Here is a 27808-nt window from a genome sequence, read left to right on the forward strand (position 1 = left end):
TACTGGGTATTTTAATATGCTTTTCCTTAGCTAGACTTGACAACTTATAAAAGAACTATGACAAAACCCCCTTAAATCTATACACGCATGCAGTAAGTTAGGCCTCATTCTTCTAACATCTTTGCAATTGCTTACTTGAAATTCCAGAAGTGCAAGTGAAGCATACTCAAATGCTAGGTCTCCTCTGTCAAAGAGGGAGAGTGTCCAAAACTTAAAATTCAAATTAATTCAGAGATAACTGATAAAAATTTGGAAACAGGGTCAAAAAAATCCAGAAGGAATGGACCCAGGACAAAACCCAAGTAACAACATTGCTGTAAAAAAAAAAATTAAATCAATAAGAAAACATTACAAGAAAATTTGAGTAAATAAATAGCTAAAATACCCCAAACCTCACTAAAAGCCTTCTTCTTTTCCAAACAGGTAAATAGCCATTTTAACTACTGCCAGGGGAGTGACGAAAAAGTCTTGGTGGCATGCACACTGAAATGTACGGACTTGTTTTTCTGTGGTTCTAAAGAAAGAGAAAAGGATACCATTAAGGAAGACTCATTCAAGGGAATTTGCCAGCTAAGTATTACTGACACGTGAAAAGCAAAGCATGAAGGATGTCTGTAATTAGAATCAGCCAACATTGCTACAGCTAGATACTCCTTTGTGCTCAGCAGAATGGAAGGTTAATTCCTAAGCAGGAAACAAGGTGGAACAGCAAAAGCTTTCACTTGCATGGGGTCTTTCGGATAAAATAAGTAAATTCTACAAAGGAATTTACTAGGAATTATTATTTCAACAACATGAAGGACTGAAGCTTTTTTTCTCCCATATCTAGTTAATATTATCCAAGGTAAGTCTATGAAAAGCAGTAATGTCACTGAATATATCCACTCTATAGAGAGGAGAAATAAAGCAGTTACTAGTTAGATTTTTTTTTTAAAGTATAGAGTACAAGACATACATATACTCAAAAAGTAATGAAGTAGTGCATACAAGTGCTGGACTTCCTAGTACATGTATGCCCTTTAAAACTGTTATTAATCTATTCAGTTTTACTGCGTGAGAAAGAAGCAATTAGAAAACATGCACTTGTCTCTACATGCAATAAACAACAAATGGGAACCGGTCATGGTAAAGTACGAATTACTTCTGTCAACAGGTGTCCACCTACCGCAAAATACATCCACTTGGAAAAGTGTGTCATGTGGTAGCAGAGGGCAATACAAACAGTGTTCTCTAAAGCAAAACCTCAACTCAGACAAACACAGAAAAACATGCCATGAGGCAGCAGAAAGTTTCCCAGTGTTACATTTCAAAAGGAAATGCATTTTTTTTTTCCTGAAAACATTTTATGGCTATAAATTGGAAGAATCTCTTGAGATCTCCTGTTTAAACAAGAATCCCAATATTCTTTTTCATTGAAAGCAATTATTAGTTCACAGATGAAGAAAAAACAGCTTTATAATGTGAGCCACACAGTCTCACAGTTGGTAGTAATGTACTTCATTTGCCTTGCAGAAACATCCCTCAAACTCTAGGTGAACAACTGGATTTCAGCAGAAACATACACAACAGTGAAATTCCAATTATTAAATCTTTTATTTATTCAACTAAACAAATAGATAAATGGCTATGATTGATTTTCTCTTCTGAAATGCAGGGGTACTGATGCCAGAATTACTGAGAAATGTTCACAGGGAGAAGACAGGGCAAGTCACCTTGCCCAGAATACGTTCCACATTTACTTCTCTAGAAATGTAACCTTCTGCATTACAGTCTACTGCTTTACAAGACATCAACTACTAGAAGTAATGTTTGTTTGCAAAATGTTTACAAGGAGGAGAACAGTCAAGTCATACCTGGCCACCTCTAAGACATCTCAACAATCCAACAGTTAAAACTAATGCATTACACACTGCGATCTTGATCCTACTTAAACTGACAAGAGTGACCGCTAAAATTAGTAAGCATTTGATCATTCAAAATAAAAATATTGGTATCTTACAGTCTCAAATAGTCCATTTTGATAAGTTAATCTTGTATTTTTTACATCAGCTTATTGTAACAGTAATAACTGTTCCCAAAGAGTTCTTAAGAACCATTAAGCAAATAAGAATGCTTCTTAGCCCTTTTTTCAAAGGAAAAAAGGCCAAAAATGAGCCTTTTGAAGAGTAAGAATTGAGTCACACCATTCCACACTGCCCTATGACCTATTCACAGTTGCAAAAGCAATGGAAAAGAATAAATCAGCAATTATTTCTAATTCAACAAAAAATAAATCCTTTTTACAACATGAAATACATTTTCTCTATTTTAAATGAGATTGTTTACACAGGATGAATTTTACACTGTACATGGCTTTTGATGCTGAAACATATACGGAAAATACTGCCACAGCCAAAAGACTTTAAATACCTGTACATTATTTACATTTTCAACTATTTTACACAGCTCCAAAAACTCAGTGCCATTTGGCCATACACATTTCCAATTGGAGTGTAAAATGATTACAGCTTTTTAACAGAAGAATGTCAACATAAATGCTGCTTTCAGTTCTTTATCAATTCAATGGACTCAGAAATTTGTTCCATGCCAGCCATCAGTGACAAAGCTAAAGATTCCACTGTGAACCAAACCATAAAAAAAAGTAGTTAATATTTGCATTACAACAGCCTGAAAATACTTATTGCAATATTCAATTCTGTAGTTTAAAAGGAAGATCCCAGTTTGTTTTCTGAATTGTAACACTTCAGGATTTAAGACTGTATGAAATTTTATGAATCTCTGACATTTCAAACAACATTTCACCACTTTGATCATCAGTTATCCATTAGTTATTTTCAGCAGTAAGAACTGGTAAGAAATTAGCTCCTTTTTCTGAAATACTAACTGCTGAACACACACACAAAAAGAATAAACATTGTGAGGGGTTCCATGAAATAAGCCATTATCACAGAAGGTTCTTGCACACAAGCTCTTGTAGACTGAGTAGCACTGATGTCAGATAATATTTAGAATCACAGAATTATTTAGGTTGGAAAAGACCTTTAAGATCTTCAAGTCCAACCATCAACCTAGCACTGCCAAGTCCACCATGTCTCCAAGCGCCACATCTACGTGTGGTGTAGAAACCTGTTAAAATATGCATCTACATTCCAGCTAACCCCATTCAACCCAAACTGGCATGGATTAGCTATTTAAGCTAGTATCAGGCGGCAAGTAGAAGCACAGACATGTCATCTTCTGCTTTTTCTGCTACAAAGGACATAACTTCCAACAGATGGACAGAGCCAAGAGCCTGGTACAGTTTGCAGCCGAGACACCATAATACTAAAATTCTATCTGTTCAAGATACGTCACAGCTAGCTGTCATCCAACAACAAAAAAAATGCTCTTTCATGCCCTACAGAACTAAACTTAATTCATTTGTTTCACTTGCTTGGCTCCATCAGCATTCCCTCATCAAGAGAGCTGGTAAACTGAAGACAGCTGCCATTAAAAAGCATGGCACAAATACTCAAAAAAAAAAAAATGAAGTTAACAAGTTAAGTAGTAAGGTTTCATGTCCTTTGGAATACCTCACAAAGTGAGATTCTTTAAGATGTACTGACAAACATTAAACCAGATTGAAATGTAAATACAGTCCTAGTAAAGCTTGTGTCCCACTAGGTGCAGGTATGTGAAAAGCTTCATGTACTTACAGTGAGGAAAAGAGCCTCGACAGACAGCTTTGTTGAGAACAGTTACAAGAAACATGTGACAGTTCTTAAAATCAGATTCCATCTTCTCTATGGATTCCATCCTACAAAACAGTTTAACAGATGAATGCTTAACAGACTAGCCACTGCACTACCTTTAAAATATGACCAAAACTCCACAGTAAATGACAAAAGTACTCTTTGTATAGCAATCTGGCTTAAACTTACCGTATTTCAGTTATGCCTGTGCATACTACTTCTAGAATCAAAGGCAATTTTGACAGGAGCATCTGAGCACTATCACAACAGCATTAATTTCCTCATCATGTCAGAAATCTCAGCAGTGACAAGGAAGAACTGTCTGGTGCTACCTGACAACTGTTACTCCTACCTAGTTTTGTATTTTAAGACATCAGTTCCTGGTCCTTATTGCTTTAGAACTCCTTGGGGTAAACCTACACTGACAAATAAAACAGGGAAAACTGCGCTGCTGTACTATCAGCTCTTGAATTCCACTCTGGACTGTGCCAGCTAGTACTCACCAGAGAAGGGAGAAGATGGAGTTCACAGTAAGTCATTCCTTCCCCCCACCCCCCCCCAAAAGGATATGAATGACACTACATCAGCTATGACTTTTTCCTGCCACATCCAAGAGTAGATAACTACATTTCCCAAGTTTCAACCTATCAACAGACTTCACAAATTATTTTCAACACTTTGAATCAGAAAAGCACTCCAAAAATAGCAACTTCCTAGTGACAAAAGACAGCAGGATCCAAGCTCTAGGTAGCATTTATGCCAAAGAGAATTAGTCCTGAAAAAAAATGAATGTGAGCCAGTCCACACCAGCTTGCCACAGGACCATAGATCAACCCCTGAGTGTTAGACATAGCCTTGGAGAGTTGTCCACTACCATTCATTCTGCAAGCAGCAAGTTACAGAAGCTAAAGTATAAACTATAAACTGGGAGAGGAGCGCCTGGAGAGCAGTCCTGCGGAAAGGAATCTGGGGGTGCTGGTCAGCAGCAGGCTCCATAGGAGTCAATGTGCCCTGGTAGCCAGGAGGGCAAACTGCACCCTAAGGTGCAAGAAACACAGCATCACCAGCTGGTCAAATGAGGTGATTCTCCCGCTGTATTCAGCATTGGTGCAGCCTCACATTGAGCACTGTGTGCAGTTCTGGGCCCAACAACTGAAGGAGGTACTCAAACGTATTCACGGGAAGGCAACAAAGCTGGTGAAAGGGCATTTGAACTAATGGAATCAAACATTTTGCATTAAAATCTTGACTTCGAAGTCAATGGCAGAACTTTCATTGACTTCAACAGTTTCACCACAACATTTTTTTTTTTTTTTTTTTTTACAAAGGCTTTATAATTTGGACAGTCCAGATTAGAAAAATAGGGAGGTTTAGAGATTGGATTTAAATGAAGGTGTTTTTCTTTAAAGGAAAAAAAAAATGTATTGCCTTCTAGAATGAAGGCCAAACAAAATAATTCCATTTTTCAGAAACCAATTAATGAACGTCATCATCTAGCTGCCTACAACTTTAAATCAAGGAACATGATCATAAAACAAATCTATGAACCTCTCATTTTACCAGTATCAATAAATGTGAAGGAAAAGAAAACCCTCTTTGTTGCTATGCTCTACAATCTTTTCAAACACAAGTTATATATTGGCCACCTTTTTAAATAGAAAATACTGAATACACACAAATGCATTGAACTTGTTAAGTTCTATCTAAAATAAACTGCACTTTTGCTAAGAAATAGCAATTAGCCTTTTGTAGATACTTTTCCAACTGGAGTGTAAAATGATTATAGCTTTTTAAAGTTAAACACCTAGCAATGTCCTTTTATTTCACAAACATACACACAAAAAAAACCCCAAAAACCTCAAAATCGAATTCTCAGCTGTGAAATGATGACCATGCAGAATTTTAGGTATGTATACTTACTTCCAAGCTCCCAAACCAGCTTGCCAACGGTCTGCAAACATCAGTACTAAATTTAACACTTTCATTATAGCTTCTTTCACAAAGCTCACCTAAAATAACGATCAAAACAAAAGGAATAACAGTCAGAAATTAATTGCTAAGTACAACAATTTTCATTATTAAGCTACAGTGCAAAGGTATCCCATGCCATTTAATCTCAGCTGTAAAAACAACCTCCAAAATACAATGTCATTTCTTCAAATCTGTGTTCTGCATTTGTTCTCTAATTCATTTCATGTCTGAGTACTTTAATGAGGACTACGCAGAGACAGCATGTGGGATAAAAGTCTACAAATGCTATCCACGTACCTCTATTTCCTGCCACACCAGTGTGTATGCTCCTCATTACATTACCAAGCCTCAGTTTGATCAAATCCTCCCATCTCTTTAAAACAAATAAGTCATGTAAAATCCAGTACAAAGAATTTAATTTTGTCTTTTCTCCTTGACAGAATTGAGCCGAGACTTGCAAGGAACACGGGATCTCAGTGTTGACACTGGAAGAGCTAGAGTTTCCTCAAGAGTAGCTGTATATTTCTTAGTATGTATGAATTGCAGAACAGGCAGCATAATTAGTGCTAAACTCAACGTATCAAATATGCCATTCGTTTTTTTTTACCCACCTTTTCCCTCAGTAGGCAGCGATCATGGATTGTAGATAGATATCTGTAATGTATCTTTATCAACTGATCTAAATCTTTGGCTTCTTCTACCTGATGCTGAAACTCCAAGCCTGTACTGTGAAGAATCTTAAAAAGACAACCAGAGTTATTAAATTCCATGCTGCACACAAGTGCTTATGACTGTCTTCCAGCAGCGCCTAAAACTGCCTGATTCATTCATTCTTCTGTCTCATATTTTAGGCTCACTTCCCAAATTACCATCAATGACAACATATCATCAATAGTAAAACTTTGAGCTCTTCTTTTGACTACACAATGGCATTCCTCACACAAATAGGAATACTGCCATTGCACAAGGGCAGACAGATTATCCCCAGGAGCTGATTTGGAGTGTACTGATTTTATTAAAGGCAAACAAAAGGCAACTGTAGAGCAGGTATGAATCTACAGGCTTTGCCTTTATATTTGAGAAGTCATGTTTATGCTTTTGGGTCTGTGTACTAGAAATTTTTGAGAAGGATCTGTTTAACTAAAATGTCTGTGTAACAGTTTCATAAGCATAATAGCTCTTAAGAGAGTAACAGCTTACAGAAACCTATTTTTACATGACTATGCTTCAGTCATCTAGCACTGGAAGAAACAGTCAAAAAGAACTAGATATATCCAAAGATCAATCATGTGCATGTAGACCTTCTAAAACATTTTTAGGATTACTGGTTTAAAACTGCCAAGTTAAAACTGAAACACGTTCAACCTAAAATCATTTTGAAGAAAGGACATTAGAATAAGATTTATACAAATTCTTAATATAAATGGAATTGTGATATAAGACAAACCCTAGTCATGATGTAGTTGTGGAGGCTGTTAACAAAATGCATGAGTTTCACTCTTAAGAGGAACATGCGATGTATTTGTTGTTTTATATTTTCTGGTTGTGGTGAAAATAAAGGAAGCATTCCTTGTTGTAACGAAGTTCCTTCCTTAACCTGTGGATTTTCTGCAGCACAGACTAGTTCTAAAAAGAAGAGGCAAGAGTGTTAACCTGTAGTACTTATGCAGACAAACTGTAGCTAAAATGTTACTTAAAACTGATTTTTATTTCTTATTATTCTGCACACAACACTGATATAAGATTTTTCTTGTAATTCAGATGTGTTATTATATAGCAACAATATGCTGAATAGTTTGACAGCGTATGTACAATACATTTGATAAATACTAGAACAGGAAATGCTATTTAAGAACTATTATGTGAAATGATAAAAAAAATCTAAATTAAAATAAATATATTTATTTTATATCTCTACAAAGGGGAAAAGACACAAAGGGCATACCCATAAAGTTTACAGAAGAGAAACCTGTAATTTTAGGAAGATTACTAGTTAACCAATGTACAAAATAGAGACAGACCCCACTGACTTCCTAATTTATTTTTCTAGGACATGAAGTGTGTATCCATTTTATATGGGACAGGAAGAGTATAAACATTACCCTGGTGAAAGACACAAAGAGATCTCTTTCCATTACCCCCAAGTATCTAAATTGCAGCATAGAGGCTGCATTCCCAACTGTCCTGTCTTTTTCAATCTCAAATATAGTATTTGTTTTTCTTGTTTTCTTAACTTGCTGACAAGGTTATTACTCATAAAAATCTGGATTACACATACAGCAAAACATTAGGGTGTGGTGGACAGACCTTCTTTCAACAGCAAGGTCTGAAGAAAAAAGTAACAAGTGTCCAATGTAACTAACTAGACCTGAATGAGAGATAAAGGGAATGCATAAATAGCGCTGTCCCTGAGGCCAAAGAAAAGTGAAAAACAAGCCCTGCTTAATATATAATTTTCAATTTTCAAAGCTAATAGAGAGAAATATTTTACAGACTGCATCAAAATTCTAAGTAGTTTACTATTACTACTAGCAAATAGTAAATTTACTACTAGTAAATGATAAAACTAGTAAACTAGTTTTGTAAACTATTACTACTATTAAAAGTAGTACTATTACTACTCACTGCAGAAAGCAACAGACTATTTATGCTCTTAGACCACAGAACAAGTTCTTAGATTATCTTACATTGAAGAAGTTTCTTACCATCAAATCGTAAAACGTCTAGACTATACTTGGCCCATTTTATTTGCAGTAACAGCAGAAAAACTTGATTGTAAATTTTTTGGCACTCTAAGCTTATAACTATATCCACAGGCCAAGGAACCTAAGAGGAGGAGAGGATAATCAAAACAGAAAAGTAAATCACTTTAATGCAACATTTCAAATCTATTCTAGAATAAGAATTACAGTAATATTAACTCATTACCTTGTAACTCAATGTCAAACCATCTAAGGTGTGGACAGGGAGTTTCTTCTTTGCTGTATCAACACTTTCAAAGGATATAGATAACCTATGCAAGGAAACGTGATTTAATTGGTGATAAACTGTTTTAAAATACTGGTTAGTTTCACTGGTTTTTAATTTCTCATTCTAAATACCAACTGTCTGATTTAATCTGGGGGACCTGGGTAAAAGAGGTAACAATAGCTCAAAACTTCATTAAAACAGGGATTCTTTTAATGAGTACATGGCAATTCATTTTGTGCTATGCAATTTAAGTACATTAGTACAGGTAAGTGTGAAAGAAACAACTAAACTATATTTTGCTTTTTACCTTGCACTGTCCTCTGGATAGCGCTGCCCAACTGCTTCTTGAAGTTGCACATTTAAGAAAGCAACATTCTGCCAAGTTTCCTTTTCTCTGATTTTGTCAAAAATAGATGTATAGAAGTCATACATGGTATCTCCAGCTTCAAGTAAGAAAAAGTTTCTCATTGCCTGCAAATATTCCACAAGCCTAAACAGAAACAAATGTGTAACATTACCTCAGTCTTAATTATACAACTGAAATCAAAACACAACTGTTACAGAAACAAAAATCTTAAAAACTCTTCACTACAAGAACTCAGTACTGAACACACACTTAATAAAGTCCACAGGAAATCCTCTGCTTAACGCTCAGGTAGCTTTCACATGCATTCATATAACACAAAATAACCAAGCCATTTTTTTCCTGTAAGCAGGCTACGGAACAGGTTAGAGTTTGGAAATCCTGTCTGTCTCCCTAAAGGGAACTCAGAGAAGAGATGCAATTTCATGGAGAGTTCTAAGTGACTTCAGTATGGAGCTCCAGAAAATTATGACACTGATTTTCCTTTTCTGATTACGTAGGAAATATAGTAGTGCTACTCCTAAGAACTGTGACTATAAAACCATTAACTATTTCAAACAGATTCCTAAAATTTCTTACAGTTTCAAATGATAACACTACTAAAAGTACTGTTTGAAACAATTCTGCCCTTGAACATCCACTGAATAAATTATAGCTTTGCTGTCAATTTAAGCTAGACCAAGTTTTCACCTAGGATTTTATCATGTTAGATCCACCTTTCCTCCTTAATGATTTTATTGTTTGTTATCAAATTGGAGTAGAAACACAACATAAAATGGCTGCTTGACTGTATGGCACAGCACTGCTAATTTTAAAAAAAAAAAAAAAAAACAGAGGAAAAGAAAAAAAAAAAAAAATTAGGGAAAACCAAATCTACTTTCTTACCTGTAATCCTTTTTTAAAGTTTGCATTAGATTACCACAGCACTCCAAGTATTGCTTGTCTATGTGTGGATAAAGGCAAGACCTCAGTGTCAGTTCAAAAGTCTGGCAGGTCACAGATTCTGAGGATCTATCCACACAAACATCTCCACCAGTAAACTTTTCATGAAAGTCACCCTGTTCCAAATATAATCTTCAAAACAAAACAAACTACTTAAGGAAGAAGGTTCATAATTCATACAATATATAAACAAAAAATGTCATACCTTCAAGGTTTTTAAGCAAAATTGGATACTCTAAAATACATGGTGCAGAAGTAATAATAAAAGCTGTTTCATAACTATAGTACATATCAAGCCTATTAAGTGATCCTTCATACTGGTTTTCTATAACCATTTATTAGGACACCAAAAAGGATGGCATACTAGAATCACTTAACTGCTCAAGGAATAATTCTGAAAAACAACATCAAGTTCAAACACTATACAGCTTAATGAACAAACCCATTAGCTCTAAAAACTATACTGTGCTTATACAGCAGCCAGGTGAACTTCCCAGGAAAGAAAAATAAGGAAACAAAGTAAAAATTTGAACAACCGAAAAACCCAAATAAACAAACAAAAAACCACCACACAGGTCAAATTGGTTTGAGGCACCTTAAATATGGGAACCCTATATATTACCTGTGATATTACACTGTGAGAAGAGAGTATCTGCAGTCTGCACTTAGAAAGCTTAATTATATTGTCACAGAAATAGAATCATAGAATAGTTAGGGGTGGAAAGGACCTTAAGATCATCTAGTTCCAACCCCGCTGCTATGGGCAGGGACACCTCACACTAAACCATCTCACCCAAGGCTCTGTCCAACCTGGCCTTGAACACCACCAGGGATGGAGCATTCACAACTTCCCTGGGCAACCCATTCCAGTGCCTCACCAACCTTAAAGAACTTCTTCCTTATATCCAATCTAAACTTCCCCTGTTTAAGTTTAACCCATTACCCCTTTTCCTATCGCTACAGTCCCTAATGAAGAGTCCCTCCCCAGCATCCTTATAAGCCCCCTTCAGATACTGGAAAGCTGCTATGAGGTTTCCATGCAGCCTTCTCTTCTCCAGGCTGAACAGCCCCAACTTTCTCAGCCTATCTTCATACGGGAGGTGCTCCAGTCCCCTGATCATCCTCTTGGCCCTCCTCTGGACTTGTTCCAACAGTTCCATGTCCTTTTTATGTTGAGGACACCAGAACTGCACACAATGCTCCAAGTGAGGTCTCACAAGAGCAGAGTAGAGTAGAAGCTACTTGTTGTCTGAATGCATTGTAAAAGGACATCCAGCTCAGAGCAGCTCCTGCCTTGGCAGACTGGATGAGTCAGACACTGACTTAATCCATCGATTTTGCCACATGGGATAGTCCCAACGAACAATAGAAGTAATAGAGTCTTATCTACTATTAATTATGATTTCTTAAAACAAACTCCTCCTAGGAATGAAATGAAAATATGTAAATCACCAACTAGTATTCAGAAAAAGATAAACAGCTATTTTCTTATTTGTAATCACAAAGTAAGATTTTCAGAATTCATATCTCCTCCTGATTTCCAAAACATTTAAAATCTCTATAGGAGACACATGAAGAATTTTTATGCAACTAATATGAATTTTGGAAGGCTTTTAAAGTTAAATTATATAAGCACATCAGAACAGAAGCTGCATTTGTCAAACACTATCCTGGTGCTAATCAAAGACATCATGTACAAATTCCAAGCAATCACATTTAAACATTTAGATTTTACAACAATAAAACACTTACTTGCTAAAAGCCTGTTATGTTAAAGACTGCTCCCATTTCTACCCTAACAGATGTAAGCAGCAGATTCTTCACTGATTTTAATTGGTTTTCATCAACTAAGCACAAGGGTAGTATTTATTTAGCTTCTATCACTGGCTGTTGGTGCTCCCTCTTTATTCTCTGCTTGCCTGTTTGCAGCAGCAGCAGCAATAAAAATTTAGTCTATCAAATGTCACCAGGCAGAACACTGCTCTCAACAACACAGCGGATGGATCATTCATTTACCTGGCAAAATTAATAGCCAGCAGTGGGTCATGGACATCATCCAGTTCCAAGTGTCTTTCTGCTATAGACTGCATCTTTATCAGGCTCTGCTTTGTGGCCTGCTGTTCTGTAATAATATCTGGAACAGACTCTTCCCCATGCCGCAAGCGAGACTGCACCGATTCCAAGAACAGTGTATACAAACTCTTTCGTTCAGCATCTAAATTGGGCAATGCGTTCAACTGTAAGATTTTGTTCTAAGAGAAAACATCCGAACTAAAAGAACTACTTTATAGTCCAACATTTACTTGCTACCTTTCAACATACTAAGTTTAGGCCACTATTCAGTGTCCTAAATACATATTTAAATTAGTATTGCTAAATACTAATATTTAAATTAGTATTTAGCAATAATATTTAATACATAATCAAATAAGCAATAAGCAATAATCAAATACATATTTAAGTTAGCATTGTTAAAACAGGAGGACTAATCCAATGCCTAAGGTCAGGCAGATGTTCAAATTGGTTGCTGAATGGGTGTCTGAAACATGAAATATTTCTGAGACTGCTGGAGAACTTCCTCAGGTGAACAGCAGCTCATTCTTAGCACCTAAAACAACCCTTCAATATTCACTGGAATAGATAATACTCTCATAGCAAAAACAGGAATAAGCCCCCAGAGTCTCCAAAATAATTTAACTATCTCTGCCTTCTAAACATCAAGAAATGTCAAAACAATTATTTAATTTCCTTAAAAAAAAAAACAAACCCAAACAGCATTGAGTAAACTGTTCTACTATTTTACAATCAAGACACATACCCCAAATACCAAACAGCTTTCATTTGATTATTAGTAAGCTTTTTTTTCAAAAAAAAAAAAGTTCCACATCCTATCTCAGAACTATTCAACCATTTAGTAATTAAAAACAACTACTTATTAAAACAAAACAGCTTTAGAATTAGAACATAGAGGCTGTTTCCTTTGGTCTCATAAAACCCCAGTTTTGCAACCACATGTAAAGAAGCTTAAGAAAAATTTAAAGCAACAAAAAGCAAAGGGAATACTCAATCTTTATTCACTTTGCTATTTTCACATGTTTGCAGTGGAAGAGTGTTTTCAATCAGACCTGAAGTTACCAGTCATGATGCTGATGTTCAGCCTGGAGCACTCTATTGTTCTAGAACCATACAAACATGAATACAAAAAATACACCCATACTGTTAGATACCCTCAGGCATTATAGTCCACAAACTGACACCTCACCTCTTGACGCTGCCTGCTGTGGAGAGCCATCTTTGCATTGAAGATTCTTCAACAGCTGCATGGACTTTCCAGCCATGATGATTTGCTTTAGCACAGGTTTCAGAAAAGAGACCATAGTGTGTTGCCTGCTTGAAGGGGCCTGATCACTACCAGAACTGGCACTGGCATTATCACTCATCTTCTCCTCATTCTCCGTCTTCTCTGACACACTATATAATGTGTAGGTAGCATACCAAAAATCCCTGTGATTAACTGGAACATTCTTGTTTCTGTGAAGAAATAAAAAGCTGATGAAGATTTCCCTTTTCAAAGATAAGCATCTTCTAGTAATGAGGTTTCATCATCTTCACTCTATGCTTTGCCCTTCTCTTGGATTACCCACAAAGCACTTTTGAAACTGTATGGAGTAAGCTCGTCCGTATCACAAACTATCCAGAGACCTCTAGAAAGGATGATAGCTTCAGCAGGGTAAAGAATCAGCTCACAGGAGATATAAAACCATATAACCAATAAAACCCCCAAAACAAAGTATACAGAGTAACTGTAATGAAATTTGTTGAGGAAGTTAACTATTCACAGTGGCATGCATCCTTAGTAACAAAAGTATTAGTGATTGACTTGCAGATTTATTTAAAACCTACAATGAAGCAAACACAACTGGGAAAGCTGAAAAATTCTAGAGTAGGTGAAACTACATTTGTAGTATGCTTTGATTTTTTTTTGTGTTGCTTACATCAGATACACTGCTTGGTCTTTGAAGTCTCAGGGAAAACAACCTAAATTAGATAATTAAAATAAAGCACAAATACAGATAAAAAAGTTGAAAGCTACCACTCCTGTTGGTAGCACTGAAAGCACAACTACAGAACCATGGAAAGAAAAGTCAGTACGACATGATAAGGATGTTAAAGATCTCAGCTACTAGGGATTTATTAGAGCAGCACTACAGCTGTTCTCCTACTTTATGCTTACCTGCTGTAAAAGACAGAGGTTCAATTAAGTTTGGCAGATAGGGGAAAATGGATTTGCAACTATGAGCCAAAATTCTATTTTCTAAACTTGCTTTCTACTTCGAGCTGTCAAAGGAGGGACCAGAAAAATGTAGCTTTCAAACAGAAGAAAAATTAACAGCTAGGATGTTTATCACATGTGCAATGAGTATTTTAATTCTAAATAGCATCTGATTTATAACAACCATAGATTAGTATAAATATTTTTTGCAAATGTCTTGGTTTTGAAAAGAGTTAATTGCTTTTAGAAAAGCTAACACACTCAGATGGCTGATTATTTATTATAGATGGAAAAAATAAAACAATTGATTTCTATTGCAGGACACTATCTGGTAGGGCTCCAAACCTAATGAAATTTCCCTAATGGGAAATTTGAGACAAGTTATAAAAGTATGACTAAGAAATTAATTCTACTTAAGCAAAATAGTGTTGGAACCCACTTTTATTGTCACTCGTCATTTCCCAGGTTCTATCCTGTATTCATACTTGCACAGCATTATGTGCGCCCAGTACCAGCATCCCTACCTCTGAATGATAAATTCCTTTGCAGGATCAAACAAATTACCATGGACTATCCACTCATCCACAGTCTGTAAGTATGGCCTCACAGTTTCAACCCAGAGAGAGAACAGAAGGGACACCTGAATTTAAAGGAAAAATAAAAAATAAAAAAAAATGGGAGGGGAGAGAAAAATGGCTGAACATTTTTATACTAAGCATTAGAAGCAATATGGCAAAGCTTTTAAGATATACATGACTACACATAACGATTTTTAAATATAAAATGTTGAACTAAAAATGACAGCTTTAGTACTTTTAATGTAAGCCCACATTGTGCTTGCTTCCCCTTGCTACTTTTGTCATCAGTTACACCCAAACAGCAGTTTTCATCTTTTTCACTCTAACATCTCTTGAACAGTAAGGTATAGTCATAAAATTTTCTGTGGTTTTATAACATAGAAAACAGGAAGACAAAAGGACATAATGACATCAACTATATTTTTAGTAGTATAATCAACAAGTTACTGTAAAAGCCCAAACCCCTGCATTTCAGCTTTAACTGAATTATGCAGCTGTAGAAATAGAATGAGGAAAAGCTGCTCCAAAACTCCCTCTTCCGTAACAGCTTCTCGCCCTCTGCCCACAGTTCCTCCCATCAGTCCTAAAAGTGCACTGCTGCTGATCTCATCATAAAGCAAATTTTGTCCAGATTGAGTGAACTCATGCGAGAAAACAGTAATGTACTATGGCTAGCAAATCTGTCCTCAATCCTCTGTAGACAAAGGCTGGTGTACTCCATCACCATAAAGACATTTAAGTTACTGAATTTTCCATTGTGTGGTTCTACTAAGGAAGGAATTATCTTCTCTACCGTTTGCTCAGACGCTTCTCCAACGCTGTCATATTCAAGAATAGCTTTGTAGAGAGTATTAAGCAGATGAGATGCTCGTACAACATTTCTAGTGTCAGGTGGCACTTCTGCTACTCCTGTGCTGAAAACCTTGTGAAGTACTTTCAGCTGTGCCAGTCGGGGAGACAATTTATCTATTATTATTGAAAGTGTGACAGTTTTATCTGGAAAAAATAAACCAAACATGTATAAAAGTAACATCCATCACAAAAATTTTTTTCAATGTTATTAATGAGGTTTTAAAATACAGCATGGCATCTTTCACAGTTTCAAAATGTATCTGCATAATGATTTTCATGTTTCCCTCTTATAAAAATTTCCTGTGTGCCCCCTCTAGGAAAAATGCCCTTGCACTGTACCTTTGTTGATTATGCATTTTTCAATTTCAGTAAGTTCTTCTTTAAAGCTAATGAAATATTTATACAAGGCCCACATAAAAGCTTGGTAGGTTCTGAACGGGGCTTCGGTAGTTTTCTTTGGAGTAGAAACTGTTCCAGGCATTAAGTTTTCTGGGCTGTGTCCCATCACTTCATCAATAAACTTTTGTAGTCTAAACACAACCTGACCGTATGCCGCTATCTGCTCCAGTACAGATCTCAGGCAATTCTAGAAAAAGAAAAAACCCAACCTTTTTAGAACCATCTAACAAAAATTTGTTAAGAAAGCCTACAAATGAAATAATGAGGTATTTTTATGAATTAAAATATAATAAAATCCTGCCATCTCTACTCCTTCATCACACTCTCAGATATAGGAACAGTCCATCCAGTTTTATTTAGTCAGATCTTCTTAATTTAGCCAAAAAACAACTGTGGGAATGTGATTTTTCTGCAGGCAGTTTGATTTTTCCACAGGCAGTTTAATTTCCTATTACCCCCACAAATTACACCTTCCTAATGCCAGACATATTCAGCTGAGATTCAGAAACAACTTACATGGGTTAAATGAGTTACAGTAATATCATTCCGCACAGCCACTTTTCCATCATTCAGCTGAAATATAAAAAGCTTTTTCACTCCTGAAAGTAGCCTTGAAAAGAAATAACAAAATAATTAGCTTTCCTTGCCTAAAAGTTTCTTTTCTTCAAATAACAGGGGACCACAGATCAACTACAAAGCTATTGGTACTTTAAGTTGTTGCTAGAACAAGAACAATAAAATCCTGGCATCAGTTAAATATCTCCTGAAGTTCCTTTCCAGTTGAGATAATTTCCAGCTACAGGATGTCTCAAAATTGGACACTGTATGAAAAATCCATAGGGGCAGGGTAAGAACACACTGGTGCCCCTTAACAGTTAGACTTGAAGAATCAATGCGTACAAGTAATAGTAAGCTACTTTCTTCTTTAAGAACCTGAACGGTTAACACACATAAGCAGCACCTTTATTGTCAGTAATGGTGCAAGCTAAAAGCTCATTAATAATTCTTCCTTCAGACACAATATCAAAGATAAGTCTCATTTCCTTGAGAGAAACACTAGAAGCTAAAATACAAGCTTTGGGATGTTGCTCTTACCAAAGAGTTTCCCGTATAACCTGCGTTTCAGTGACTAGTGTTCTCTCGTCCGGCACATATAAAGGATTACTGGTGTACAAGTGGTGGTCCCTTAGAAAAAAAGAAATGAAAACAATTTTTATGTCCGAAATAACAGCTGAATCACCTCGAAGTAAGAATGACACGATAAACTTAAGACTCCCATTAAGTTCTCTTTAGTAGATTCAATGCTCATGGTGGAATTTTAAGTACATAAACAAAAGCAGCATTTGCTTTCGCATTGTTAAGCAAAATATTATGGAAAGCATTCAAATATCATTTAGTCATAGACAGCAAGACAAACAATTGACTAGCAAATACCAGAAGCACTGAATATGTGTTCGCTTGGGTTTTGCGGGTTTTGGTTGTGCTTGTTTGGGTTTTTTTTAAATTCTTGATCCTTGATTATTTTATTATTTCTCATTCAACACTGAAAATTTATAGTTACTTTCTGTTAAAAACACTGAGTTAAAAAGCATGGGTATAAGAAAATTCACACTTTTGCCCAAAAGTTTACTTAAGAAATGGAAACTTTCTCTTATGACCTCGTGCTACACAATTCTTTGTAAACCTTCCACAGTATTTTTCATATTTCAGTGAACTATAAACGATTATTCATGCATGCAGTATTGTGACTCACTACTGTCATCAGTTGTAAAATTTATGTTATCATGTTCAAAATTCAAAAATTCAAATTAAGTAATAGTGGTTACATATCATACATACATATATATACACATATAAATATACATCTGCTAACAACATTGAAAAAGCAATGCAAAAGCACTGATTTATGCTACTGATCCAATACTTACTGAAAATTTTGGTTCATAACTGGCTAGATAAATTTGCTTTAGTGTCAGTTGATTAACTCCTTGATTAAGAAATTCATTAAATTAACGAAGCAAAGACAAATCTACTGAGCTGCATTACTGCAGTACATATACATCAGAATTTGGGACAGAGGGAAAAATCCGGGGGTGGGGGGTGTTGTTGGTTTTGGTGTTTGGTTGTTTTAATTCTCAGTTTCTTTCCAAAACCACAGAAGATCACAATGATATAGTGCTTTATGTTCCTTCCCCACACAGAATGGACATTTAAGACTAACTTTGTAAGGAAGACCAGAAAAACAAACAAAAACTTAAAACTTTAGAGAACTCCTCCCATATATATTAGTCCTCAGAGACCTTTGTAGGGGTCAACCCAAACAAAATTCACAGTAAGATTTGCTTCTTTGAAAAGGAAAACCCTCTCCCTCATGTGACAAACTTCATAAAAACTAAATAAAAGAATCTCTTGATAGAAAAAACAGCTCATTTGTTCATCTCATTAATTCACACCCTTTTAATTCTGTTTGTAACAATATCTCTAATAATTATATTATCTTAATACTTCCACAGTAATGACATTTAATAAATCATAATTTAGTATTATATACCAGCAAGGAATATGTACGCAATCCTTTTTTCTTACCAGACTGCAGCTAGGTTGGAATGCAAGTGCAAACTATGTGAAAAACGAGGAGCTCTTCCTGTCCAGTACTGGGGAACAACATGCTGCTCCAGCCAGCTGCGGGCATCAGGCTCACCAACTGTGAATACACCTGACAGTCAGTGAGGTATTTTTATTTAGTCAGGAAATGCTTATGAACAGTTATAAAAGACAGGAGAAGGTTATTAATAAGCCTATCTGCTCAGCTGAAGAATCACAGATCTTTTCAGATAAGTTACAATTTACAACTATTAAAACTGTTTAGTACATTACCTAAAAATGTTTATTTCATAAAGTGATTATCAAGAAAACTGTACCTAATTCCAGTTAGCTAGTTACTACTTATGCAACATGAATATTATGCAGTCATCTTATACAAGGCATCCGGTATCCTACAATAATCTGTGCAAAAATACTCCCTGAAGTTAATACTCCTTGAAGCTATTCAAGAGTAAGCCACTAGTGTGTTAATTGCATAATTTTATTTTTCTAAAACACTTCATACTCAGAACTGAGTCAACTGTTTCTGCTATCAACCACATTCTCTTTCAGCATTCTGATACTCGATAATAAAAATTTACATTATATCCATACAACTACATGCTACATTTATTGTAGAAATTTTCATTTCTATATTGGAATACCCGTGTATCTTTCAACTGAAATAAGCAGAGTCTTCTCCATTAGCTACAATGGAAATCAGATCAAACCTTTCATATTGCTTCTTTACTGTTAAAAATAATTTTAAAAAAAGCAGTAGCGAACAGTAAGGTGCACCTTAACACTACAATTACAGGTCTAAACCACAATACTGAAGAATAATAAAGCTGCATTACTTGCTAAATTTGAGTATGTATGACTATAACAGAAGAATTACAGCTTATTCTAACCTTTCCAGGAAACATTAGGTACTGTTTTCTTATTTGGGTCGTGGTCTTCTAAAGGTGTCCTGTCTACTTGAATACCCGAGTCCTCTCTGCTCAAAGGCTGAGTGTCTTCCTCCTCTTCACTTTCTCCAGACCAATCCTATCGAGTGCAATAAAAACGAGTACACTTTAGTACAACATAGCAGACAGGTCTATATTCACTTCCTATTCAAGCCAAACATAAACTATTCTCTTCTTTCTTCCACTATAAAGTAAATCCAGGACAGTAAGATTAACGCAACTGTCTACCAGAGACAGATTTACATTATACATAACATTAATAATTGGACAAATGACACAACTGGAGAAAAATCACAGAACTACAGCAAATTCTGATTAGGAACAGGCAGGGTCAGCAGCAGAAGTCAGTTTAGTTGCAGGCCTAAGGCAAAACATGGTGAAAACCAAAAGCATTTGTATTACTGTTACTCTGCTTGGATCGGCATGTATTCCATGGTATTAAGTAAGACACAATATATCAGGGAATCCTAGGAGAACCAACATGCAGAGCATACAAACTAGGCCAACCCAACCAGGTCTCTAACACAGCTCCATTATGACGGAGTAACCATTCATACAGCTTGGGTATTTTACCTTAAGAAATTACTTACTGGTGTATCTATGCCTGGGCCAAAGTAAATTTCTTCTCCTTCTATCAGATACTTTCCCCAGTCAAATTCTTCTTCCTTTTCTGAGAGAAGTATAAATATAAAAATAGTAAGTATCACATCACTCTAACTTTTCCTCTAAAAATATTTCCAAAGTTAAAATTACATTGTTACTCTAAAACAAAAGACATTCCCTTCCTCTAAAGGTTACACCACTGTTCCTTTAACAATGTTTCACGCTTTCAACATGACATGGAAATTGTGACATCACATATATTCCTTATTTATGAATTCTCAATTTTGTTGCTTATACACTCAAAATATGCAACACAGCATACCATCAGCACATTTATCTGTATTATGGTACACTACCCTATGCTTCAATCCTGGAAAAACATGCAAGAATGTAACACATCACTTATTGTGACTAGTCCCATTTAGCTCAGTGGAAACGTTCTGTATGTATAACTTACATACGCACAAGGATCCTGGACTGTAAACAACATAAAGCGAGAACTGTCTTACTCTCCGAAAAAGACACCATATATCCATGATGTGATGTATAATACTTTTAAAATAACAATCACACTTACAATATATTATATCTAAAACATGAAGCTTACTCAACTGTAATTAGTGCTGTTTGAGATAACCTCTTCATATTCACATTCCTGGAATGGGCTGAAAGTGCATTCAAAACACCGCCGAGGGAATGTGCAGAGATCATTCAAAAAGGAATCTTAAGATGCAAGATTTTCTTTAGGTTAGTCTGAAATAGTCTTCTTTCAGTCTGTGATACAACACTATAAACAAATGGGGGATGGCATCCACTCAAACTTAAGCACAAGCCTCATTTTTAGGCACTGAGCGCAACAGTCCTACTTTAGAAAGCAGGCAGCTGGGATCTCCCTCTGGAAACCTTCAAAGGTATCTCATTTTCCTTGAGTACATAGGGAACATAGGAATTTACATCACCAAAGCTGTTTCAACAGACCTCCTATTGAGGTGTAAGACAGAGACTGAGGATAGAAACCCGCTGTCTGTCTTTGAGCATGTAAGCACTGCAGAAAGGTGGAGAATGCTAGGAAGTGATAGCGGTGCATGTCAGAAAGAATTCCCAAGGTGGCTGTAAAACTTAACTAAATAATGCAACATAAATGGGGTAGGAAAGATTTGCAAGCTATTTTAAATGAATAAACCATAAAAATACAACCAATAAAGCACCTTGAAGAGACAATAAAATGGAGAGGAAAAATGTCCTTCTTATCAGACTGCATTAGGGTTACATGTTTCATTAGCAATACAAAAATCTTGTAAACTTACCCACTTCTTTGACTTTTGGTTTTTCAACATAGGTGGTGTTGGATGGAGAATCAGACAAACACAACAGAAGAGACAGTATGGAATAGTGTGTATCTGTCTTTAAAACACATTACAAAAAAGCAAGTCAGTGGTCTAAAAGATGTGGGTTAGGAACAAACTCAGCCTATCATCTGCAGAAATACTCCCCATTTGTTTCCAATTCCCAGTCCTGAATTAGAGAACTAACAGCTGCAATAAGATATTGAAAGCCACCTTTTCTCTTTTGCCTACTAAATAGGCGATCAATATACTTCAAATGTAGCCACAGGAGAAGCTGCCTCTTACTGAGTTGATAGTCAGAGAATATGGAAAGAGATAACAGGAACCCTGAGGTACTGTGAAAGCACAAAATCACCCGAGGACGAAGGATAATGGACAGCTACATTAGCATGGATGAGGTGGAAGGACACAGGTAATGAGCCTGCAGGAAACCAAGTCTTTGGTTCCTTTATTCCTATTACTATTTCAAACAGAGGCTAGGAGGGAGTTGGCCAAACATTTTGATAAAATCACCACATTTTAATAGCGTGCTCACATTATCTTCCATCATCTGAAAATCTACACAAAGTACTAAGAATGAACCTTTAACTCCAATATTGCACTAATGTGGTTGTGTAACAGAGATCTTCAATCAGGTTGGAATACTGTGCCAACACTGGTATACTGCAGGGATCTGTGTTATGGTCTATGCCTTAATATCTGTTTATAGCACAACCATTTCTTACTACAGGAAGTTTCTTCTTTGACCTGATTCTAACTTTCCAAAGTTCTTCAGCAGACCATTCCATACATAGGCACATGGAGACTCTGCTACCTAGATCCTATATATTTTGACACATAAATAAACACACTTATAAAGCTGTTTTGGAATGCAATCCACATGGATTTTAAAGAAAAAGATAACTGAAATATCTCAAAGTAGCATCATACTCACCTAGTATATATAGAATATGATACGTTCCTAATAAACCTTACTGACTCTACAGGCGTTTATCAAAGAATACCAGTAGGTCATTGACAGAATCACATGCATGAGCTGGTATTTCATTTATCAATCATAAAACCAATAAACGTTTAGTCTTCCCAGTACCGTGCCACTGCTAAAAACTAAATGCAGTTTAATTGCCCAAATATGAAATATTATCTACCCCCAGCTGCATTTTCAAAAAGGGGTAAGAAAAGGCCACATGTAAGCATTAGTGCTTGCGTGGGCTTTTAGTTTGCTTTGCTTGGTTTTAATTTTATTTGATTCTCAAAACAAGCACAACTAAAGGTACTTTTTCATCTACAGAGTACAGTGTATTAACTTAAGATGTGTGTAAGCTATTGAGGGTTCTGGGGTTTTCCATACAAATTACATGGAACTTAGTCCAAAAGGTAAATGTCAGTTCAATGAGAAGTAAAACCAAACTACAACTCAGAACACACAGCCTTATGAAAGGCGCACCACCAAGCTCAAATTTCCCAATAGCATGAACTTTCAGTTTTCAAAGATCAAACTCATTATTATATAATAACTACCACACTGGAAAGTGTCTAAGTGAAACAACTTTTGCTGTATCCATCCAGTCGATATCCTAAACTGATTTGATACAAAATGTATCAAAGGTGGAAGATATACATAGTCTCAATTAAGAAGATACAGGGCAGGAGCACTGCATAGGGAAATACTAAAATCAAAACATACAGATGTATTACTTAAGGTGAAAAAATACAGGCAAAGAGTTAAGAACTGCTCAGTTTGCTGCTGTTTTACAACAAATGGGGATGTAGATTCATCCAGATTTGAGCTAAAACATTTGCACAAAGTTGACCATAAAACATTCACTCTATAGTGAGAAGAATCCTTTAAGTCATGAAACTGCATGTACTGAAACCCTGAAAAGACAACAGACACTTTCTAAAATAAATGGGGAAACTAAAGAATACAACTCTGAAAATCCATGACCTGGCCAGCAACTGCAAAAGTCTTTAAGTCACTTAAAGTAATCTGAAATTTCCAACACAATATGAGAACTGACATTCCCATCATCACCATGAATGCAAGAGTTATGGAAAAAAAGAACAAGGAAATTGCAACACACGTACCTTTGTTTCTTCAATACTTGGGAGTGGCAAGTTCAGAAATTTTTCTGTTAGTCGTTTCCAGCTTGCAGCTTTTCCAAGGTCAGAATGAACTACCAATTTTTCATGTATTCTAATAACAAAAATAGTATCAAAAATGCTTCAAAGAAGTTAACTAATGCATTATTAATCCACAAGCAAAAAACTTACCCTTCTATCGTCCTCTCCACTTTGTGACTGTTCACATCAAGAAAACGGTGAAATCTGTGTAAGAAACTTGTATCAGAATATGTTTAAAAAGGAAGTTTAAATAAGGAAGAAAATAAAGCTGATGTACATATATGAGGACAATATTATTAGTTTAATAATGCATGCTTAATTTAGCAACAGCATTGAGCACGACCAAAATTTATTTCAGTGTCGCTTAGTCCAAGGATTAACGACAACTGACCTTAAAGACGGAAAAATGGAATGCAAGTTACATTTAGCCAGCACTTTAAGGTAAATGAAAAATTACTATTATATCAGCAAACTAAGCAATTAAAGTACACTGTCAGTCAAGTCGAGCAAGGAGATCAAGAACCATATTGTCAAAGGTGTCTGTGTTGAATACATTAAAATTATATGGGATTTGCATCACAAGCCCAGGCAAAACAAACACCCACATAGGAAGGTCTCTAAACCCAAATGAAGCTCCTTTACAAATAGTGAAGGAGGGTGACCTAAAAGAAAAGAGAGCTCAAAATAAAGCTTTATGAAAATAAAGATATATCACCAAAGGCAGCATGTAGAAGGGACAAAATAAGAACTCATGAGATGTTAGAGGGACTTTTCAGAATAAATTAACATATAAGTATTCTTATAAGACTATTAGACTAAGGTTCTTCAGTTATATATACAGAAAAAAAACAAAAACAGGATGTGACAGCAGTAAGTCAAGGTCAAAATACTCTATTTGTAGGGCCTCAAAGCCATCCTAATATTTTGCCTCAGCTTCCAGCAAAAAGTATACAGAATACAAGGGTAAAATTCTCCTGACCACAAACAGAAACGAAAACTGCAAGGTCTGAATCAGAGCTAAAAATAAAGCTAAACAGACTGAATTTGGAAGACTATACAAGATCACCTCAATGTCAAAGTAATGAACTTGAAAATGAAATTGTAAGGCAGGTAGCAAGGATTTTAAATAAGTATCACTGGAAGATGAAAATATGCCCATATTAAAGAAAAAATTACTTTGTTAGCTACAGAGCCATTAGTCTGATTTAAGCTGTGTGTAAGGCTTTGGAATAAAAGCAAGATGAAATGTAATATTAAGTAGGTAGCTAACATTTAGTTTAAGACAATATAGCTTATCTCATTCATTGCAGCACACCAGCTTACATAGAAATCTGTAGTTCAAATGGAAAATGGTGATAAGTACAAGAACTGGAAAATTAGTAACAACACCCTGGGAAGACAATAAAAAAAAAAACAACAATGTGCACTGAAACAAAAAAAAAAAAAAAAATCAAGCTGAAGGGAAGCTATTACAGATAGTAAGTAATAGCAAGGAAGTAATAGTCTATTACTTAAAGATGTAATTAATGGCTGTAGCGCACACACATACAAAAAAAAGTACCAATTTTTTTAGGCAAGTTGGGAACATTATGAATAAGAGGAGTAGCGTGCTGCATGCAAAGAAACAGATGAATCTGAGAACGACAGCACAGAAACAACATGAAATATAAGAATACAAACCACAGATTTCACAAACTTGAAACTAGAGAGTTTCTGATAAAATCTACGGTCTTTCAGTTTGGAAATATTCTATTAGTCAGTCTCAGGCTGATCTTTCAGGCACATCTCTTAGACAAAAATTCTTGCATAAAACCCTTCTTCCCAACCTTCGCTATCAGAACTGTTTGTTGCCAACTCTGCATCACCTTTTCTTTTTTCCTGCTATGTTTTTGTTTTGGGTTTTTTGGAGCAAACAAACACCACACACAAAAAGTCTCTAATCTAAAAGAGCACATACCTACACAAGCACCTGGGACACTGAAATAGAGGGTGAGACATCACAACAGCAGATGGACCACAGGCCTCATTTATCTGCCCCAAGAAACCCTGCTATCATTACCAGTCTGCAGACCCAGAATAACAACTGCTACAAGCACCTATTTTGATGGAGCTACAAAATTAGTAAATGGTAAATGCAATCCTATAATGCACTTAAAAGTATTTCTGGTAAAGAACTCAGAGAGACAGCAGTTACAAATGCCATATTCCTACATTCCCAATGGACGCAACTAGCCTCCTAAAAATTTAGCAGTGTCAAACTCGTTAAAACACCTACAGGTCAAACCCAGCTCTCCCACACCTCAGACTCACTTCTGCTGTTAACCACCGGCTATCTGGTTATTAAAATAGCTTTACTTGAGACTATTAGTAGTTAGGATTCACTGGCAATGCAATTATGCTATTGCTTACCCTCAAAAATGGATTTAAACAGCATTAAAAAAAATGCAGGTAGCATTGATTTTATGCAGATTAGGTAATTGCTGCACGAAGATAAGCAAGTACATAAGACTCCAAAGAAGCAGCAGTTAGGGATAGTATGGGAAACTGAAAATAGCTCATGTAAAAATTCTCAGTAGTCACTGAAACAATAACTGTGATAACTAAAGCAGTGTGCAGAACTAGACATTTTAGATAGCAGCGTAATATAGAATTAAAGGAATGTATTATCATACATTGCAGGTCAATAAAGACCATGCTTATGAGAAGCTCAAATAACATCTAAAACATTACCTTCTCCAGACTGATAACCTTTCTTATAAGCAGCATAATATGTTTTTTTCCCAAAAGCTTTATAGCTATTTCATAGAACCATAGAATGTTTCGGGTTGGAAGGCACCTTAAAGATCATCCAGTTCCAATCCCCTGCCAAAGGCTGGGACACCTTCCACTAGACCAGGTTGCTCAAAGCCCAGTCCAACCAACACATGCAGGGATGGGGCAGCCACAGCTTCTCTGGGCAACTTGTTCCAGTGTCTCACCACCCTCACAGTGAAGAATTTCTTCCTAATGTCTCTTACAGTGTAAAACCACTCCCCCTTGTCCTGTCACTACATGCCCTTGTACATGCTCCGCTAAGTCTCCCCAGAGCCTTCTCTTCTCCAGGCTGAACAAGACCAACTCTCTCAGCCTGTCTTCACAGGAGAGGTGCTGTATCTCTCTGATCATCTTCATGGCCCTCCTCTCTGCAACACGTCCATGTCCTTCTTACGCTGTGGGCCCCAGAGCTGAACGCAGCATTTGTTAGAGTCCTCTTTATTTGCTCTTCATAAACTGATTATTTCTTTACTTCTCTCCAACAAACATTTTGGATGTCTAAATGAAGATGCTGAAAGGTACTTTCTTACGGATCAGGTGAAAAACCCTAAAAGACCGAGATATAAACAGAATAACATCCATGGTCCTCTTACAGGGACTCGCAAACACCGCCCATTCTCACCCCAGACACCGTGCCCGGGGAGTACAGCAGCCCATGGCCCTGCGCCACACCTCAGCAGCCACAGGGCCTCCCTTCTTTCCAGGCGAGTAGGTGACGGCGCTGCCGGGTCACACCACACCGCAGCGCCCCGGCACCTGCCCAGCGTCGGAGACCGAGCCCCCCAGGGGCTCATTCCATCAGCAGCGCCGATGGGCCCCGGCCGGGGCGCGGCGAAGTAGCCTGCTCTACTCGCCCGAGCCCTGATAGTAATGGGCACCGCGAGGCCGCCGCAGCAGCGGAGCTTCGTGCCGGGCTGGGGATGGCGGGCGCTGACCTGAAGTTGGACCAAGCGAAATTCAGCGCCGCCTGGAACCGATCGCTGCCTAGCTCCTCCTCAGGCAGGCCGGTCACACTGCGCACCAGCGCTCGGACGGCCCAGTCCTGCTCCTGCTCGAAGCGGCTGCGGTGGCCGGGAGAGACGAGTGGTGCCGCCATGGCCGCAGCACCGGAGAGAAAGGAGGGGCGACACCTCCGGGAGGCGCCACCGAACCACCCCTCAGCATCACCACCACCACCACATCGCGCGGGACTGCGCTGCTCGCGCGGTTTCACTGGGACTTCTCGCGAGAGCCTCTCTCCAACGGGATTTCGGGAGGGAGCGTGCGCATAAACTGATGGGGAAGTGGGGT

The 27808-nt window shown here is 36.9% G+C and overlaps 1 protein-coding gene across 5 annotated transcripts; it reads right to left on the reverse strand.

The window, feature by feature from the left end:
* Nucleotides 1–1574: 1574 nt before the first annotated feature.
* Nucleotides 1575–27688, reverse strand: TUBGCP5 (tubulin gamma complex component 5). 5 transcript variants are annotated; one of them, XM_062628623.1, is made up of 24 exons: nt 27454–27688; nt 23855–23908; nt 23669–23777; nt 21542–21638; nt 20847–20957; nt 20222–20301; nt 19575–19710; nt 18667–18784; nt 17176–17265; nt 16597–16690; nt 16021–16267; nt 15623–15825; nt 14776–14891; nt 13241–13509; nt 11995–12193; nt 9922–10110; nt 8980–9162; nt 8631–8715; nt 8408–8528; nt 7150–7328; nt 6314–6439; nt 5652–5740; nt 3696–3796; nt 1575–2617 (listed from the first exon to the last, which is right to left on the reverse strand). In XM_062628623.1, the coding sequence occupies exons 1-24, from the start codon at nt 27612–27614 to the stop codon at nt 2544–2546; spliced, it is 3231 nt and encodes a 1076-aa protein (XP_062484607.1). In that variant the 5' UTR covers nt 27615–27688; the 3' UTR covers nt 1575–2543. The 5 variants fall into 5 exon arrangements, with proteins under 5 accessions (XP_062484607.1, XP_062484606.1, XP_062484610.1 ...); XM_062628622.1 differs by having other exon boundaries at nt 18667–18796; XM_062628626.1 differs by lacking the exon at nt 20847–20957.
* Between the last annotated feature and the right edge of the window lie 120 nt (nt 27689–27808).

The sequence above is a fragment of the Pezoporus occidentalis genome, unplaced genomic scaffold (genome assembly GCF_034315485.1).
Source record: "Pezoporus occidentalis ecotype Australia unplaced genomic scaffold, CSIRO_AGI_Poc_V1 ctg32, whole genome shotgun sequence".
NCBI classification, from domain to species: Eukaryota; Metazoa; Chordata; class Aves; order Psittaciformes; family Psittacidae; genus Pezoporus; species Pezoporus occidentalis.

Excerpts from the sequence above, each read along its gene's own strand:
- TUBGCP5 (XM_062628622.1), bottom strand. The coding sequence starts at position 27,614 with ATGGCGGCACCACTCGTCTCTCCCGGCCACCGCAGCCGCTTCGAGCAG. Across the intron at positions 21,639-23,668 it reads CAAGTATTGAAGAAACAAAG|ACAGATACACACTATTCCAT; the intron begins GTACGTGTGTTG and ends TGTGTTTTAAAG. Across the intron at positions 10,111-11,994 it reads CTGGCTATTAATTTTGCCAG|ATTATATTTGGAACAGGGTG; the intron begins GTAAATGAATGA and ends TTTGTTTTGAAG.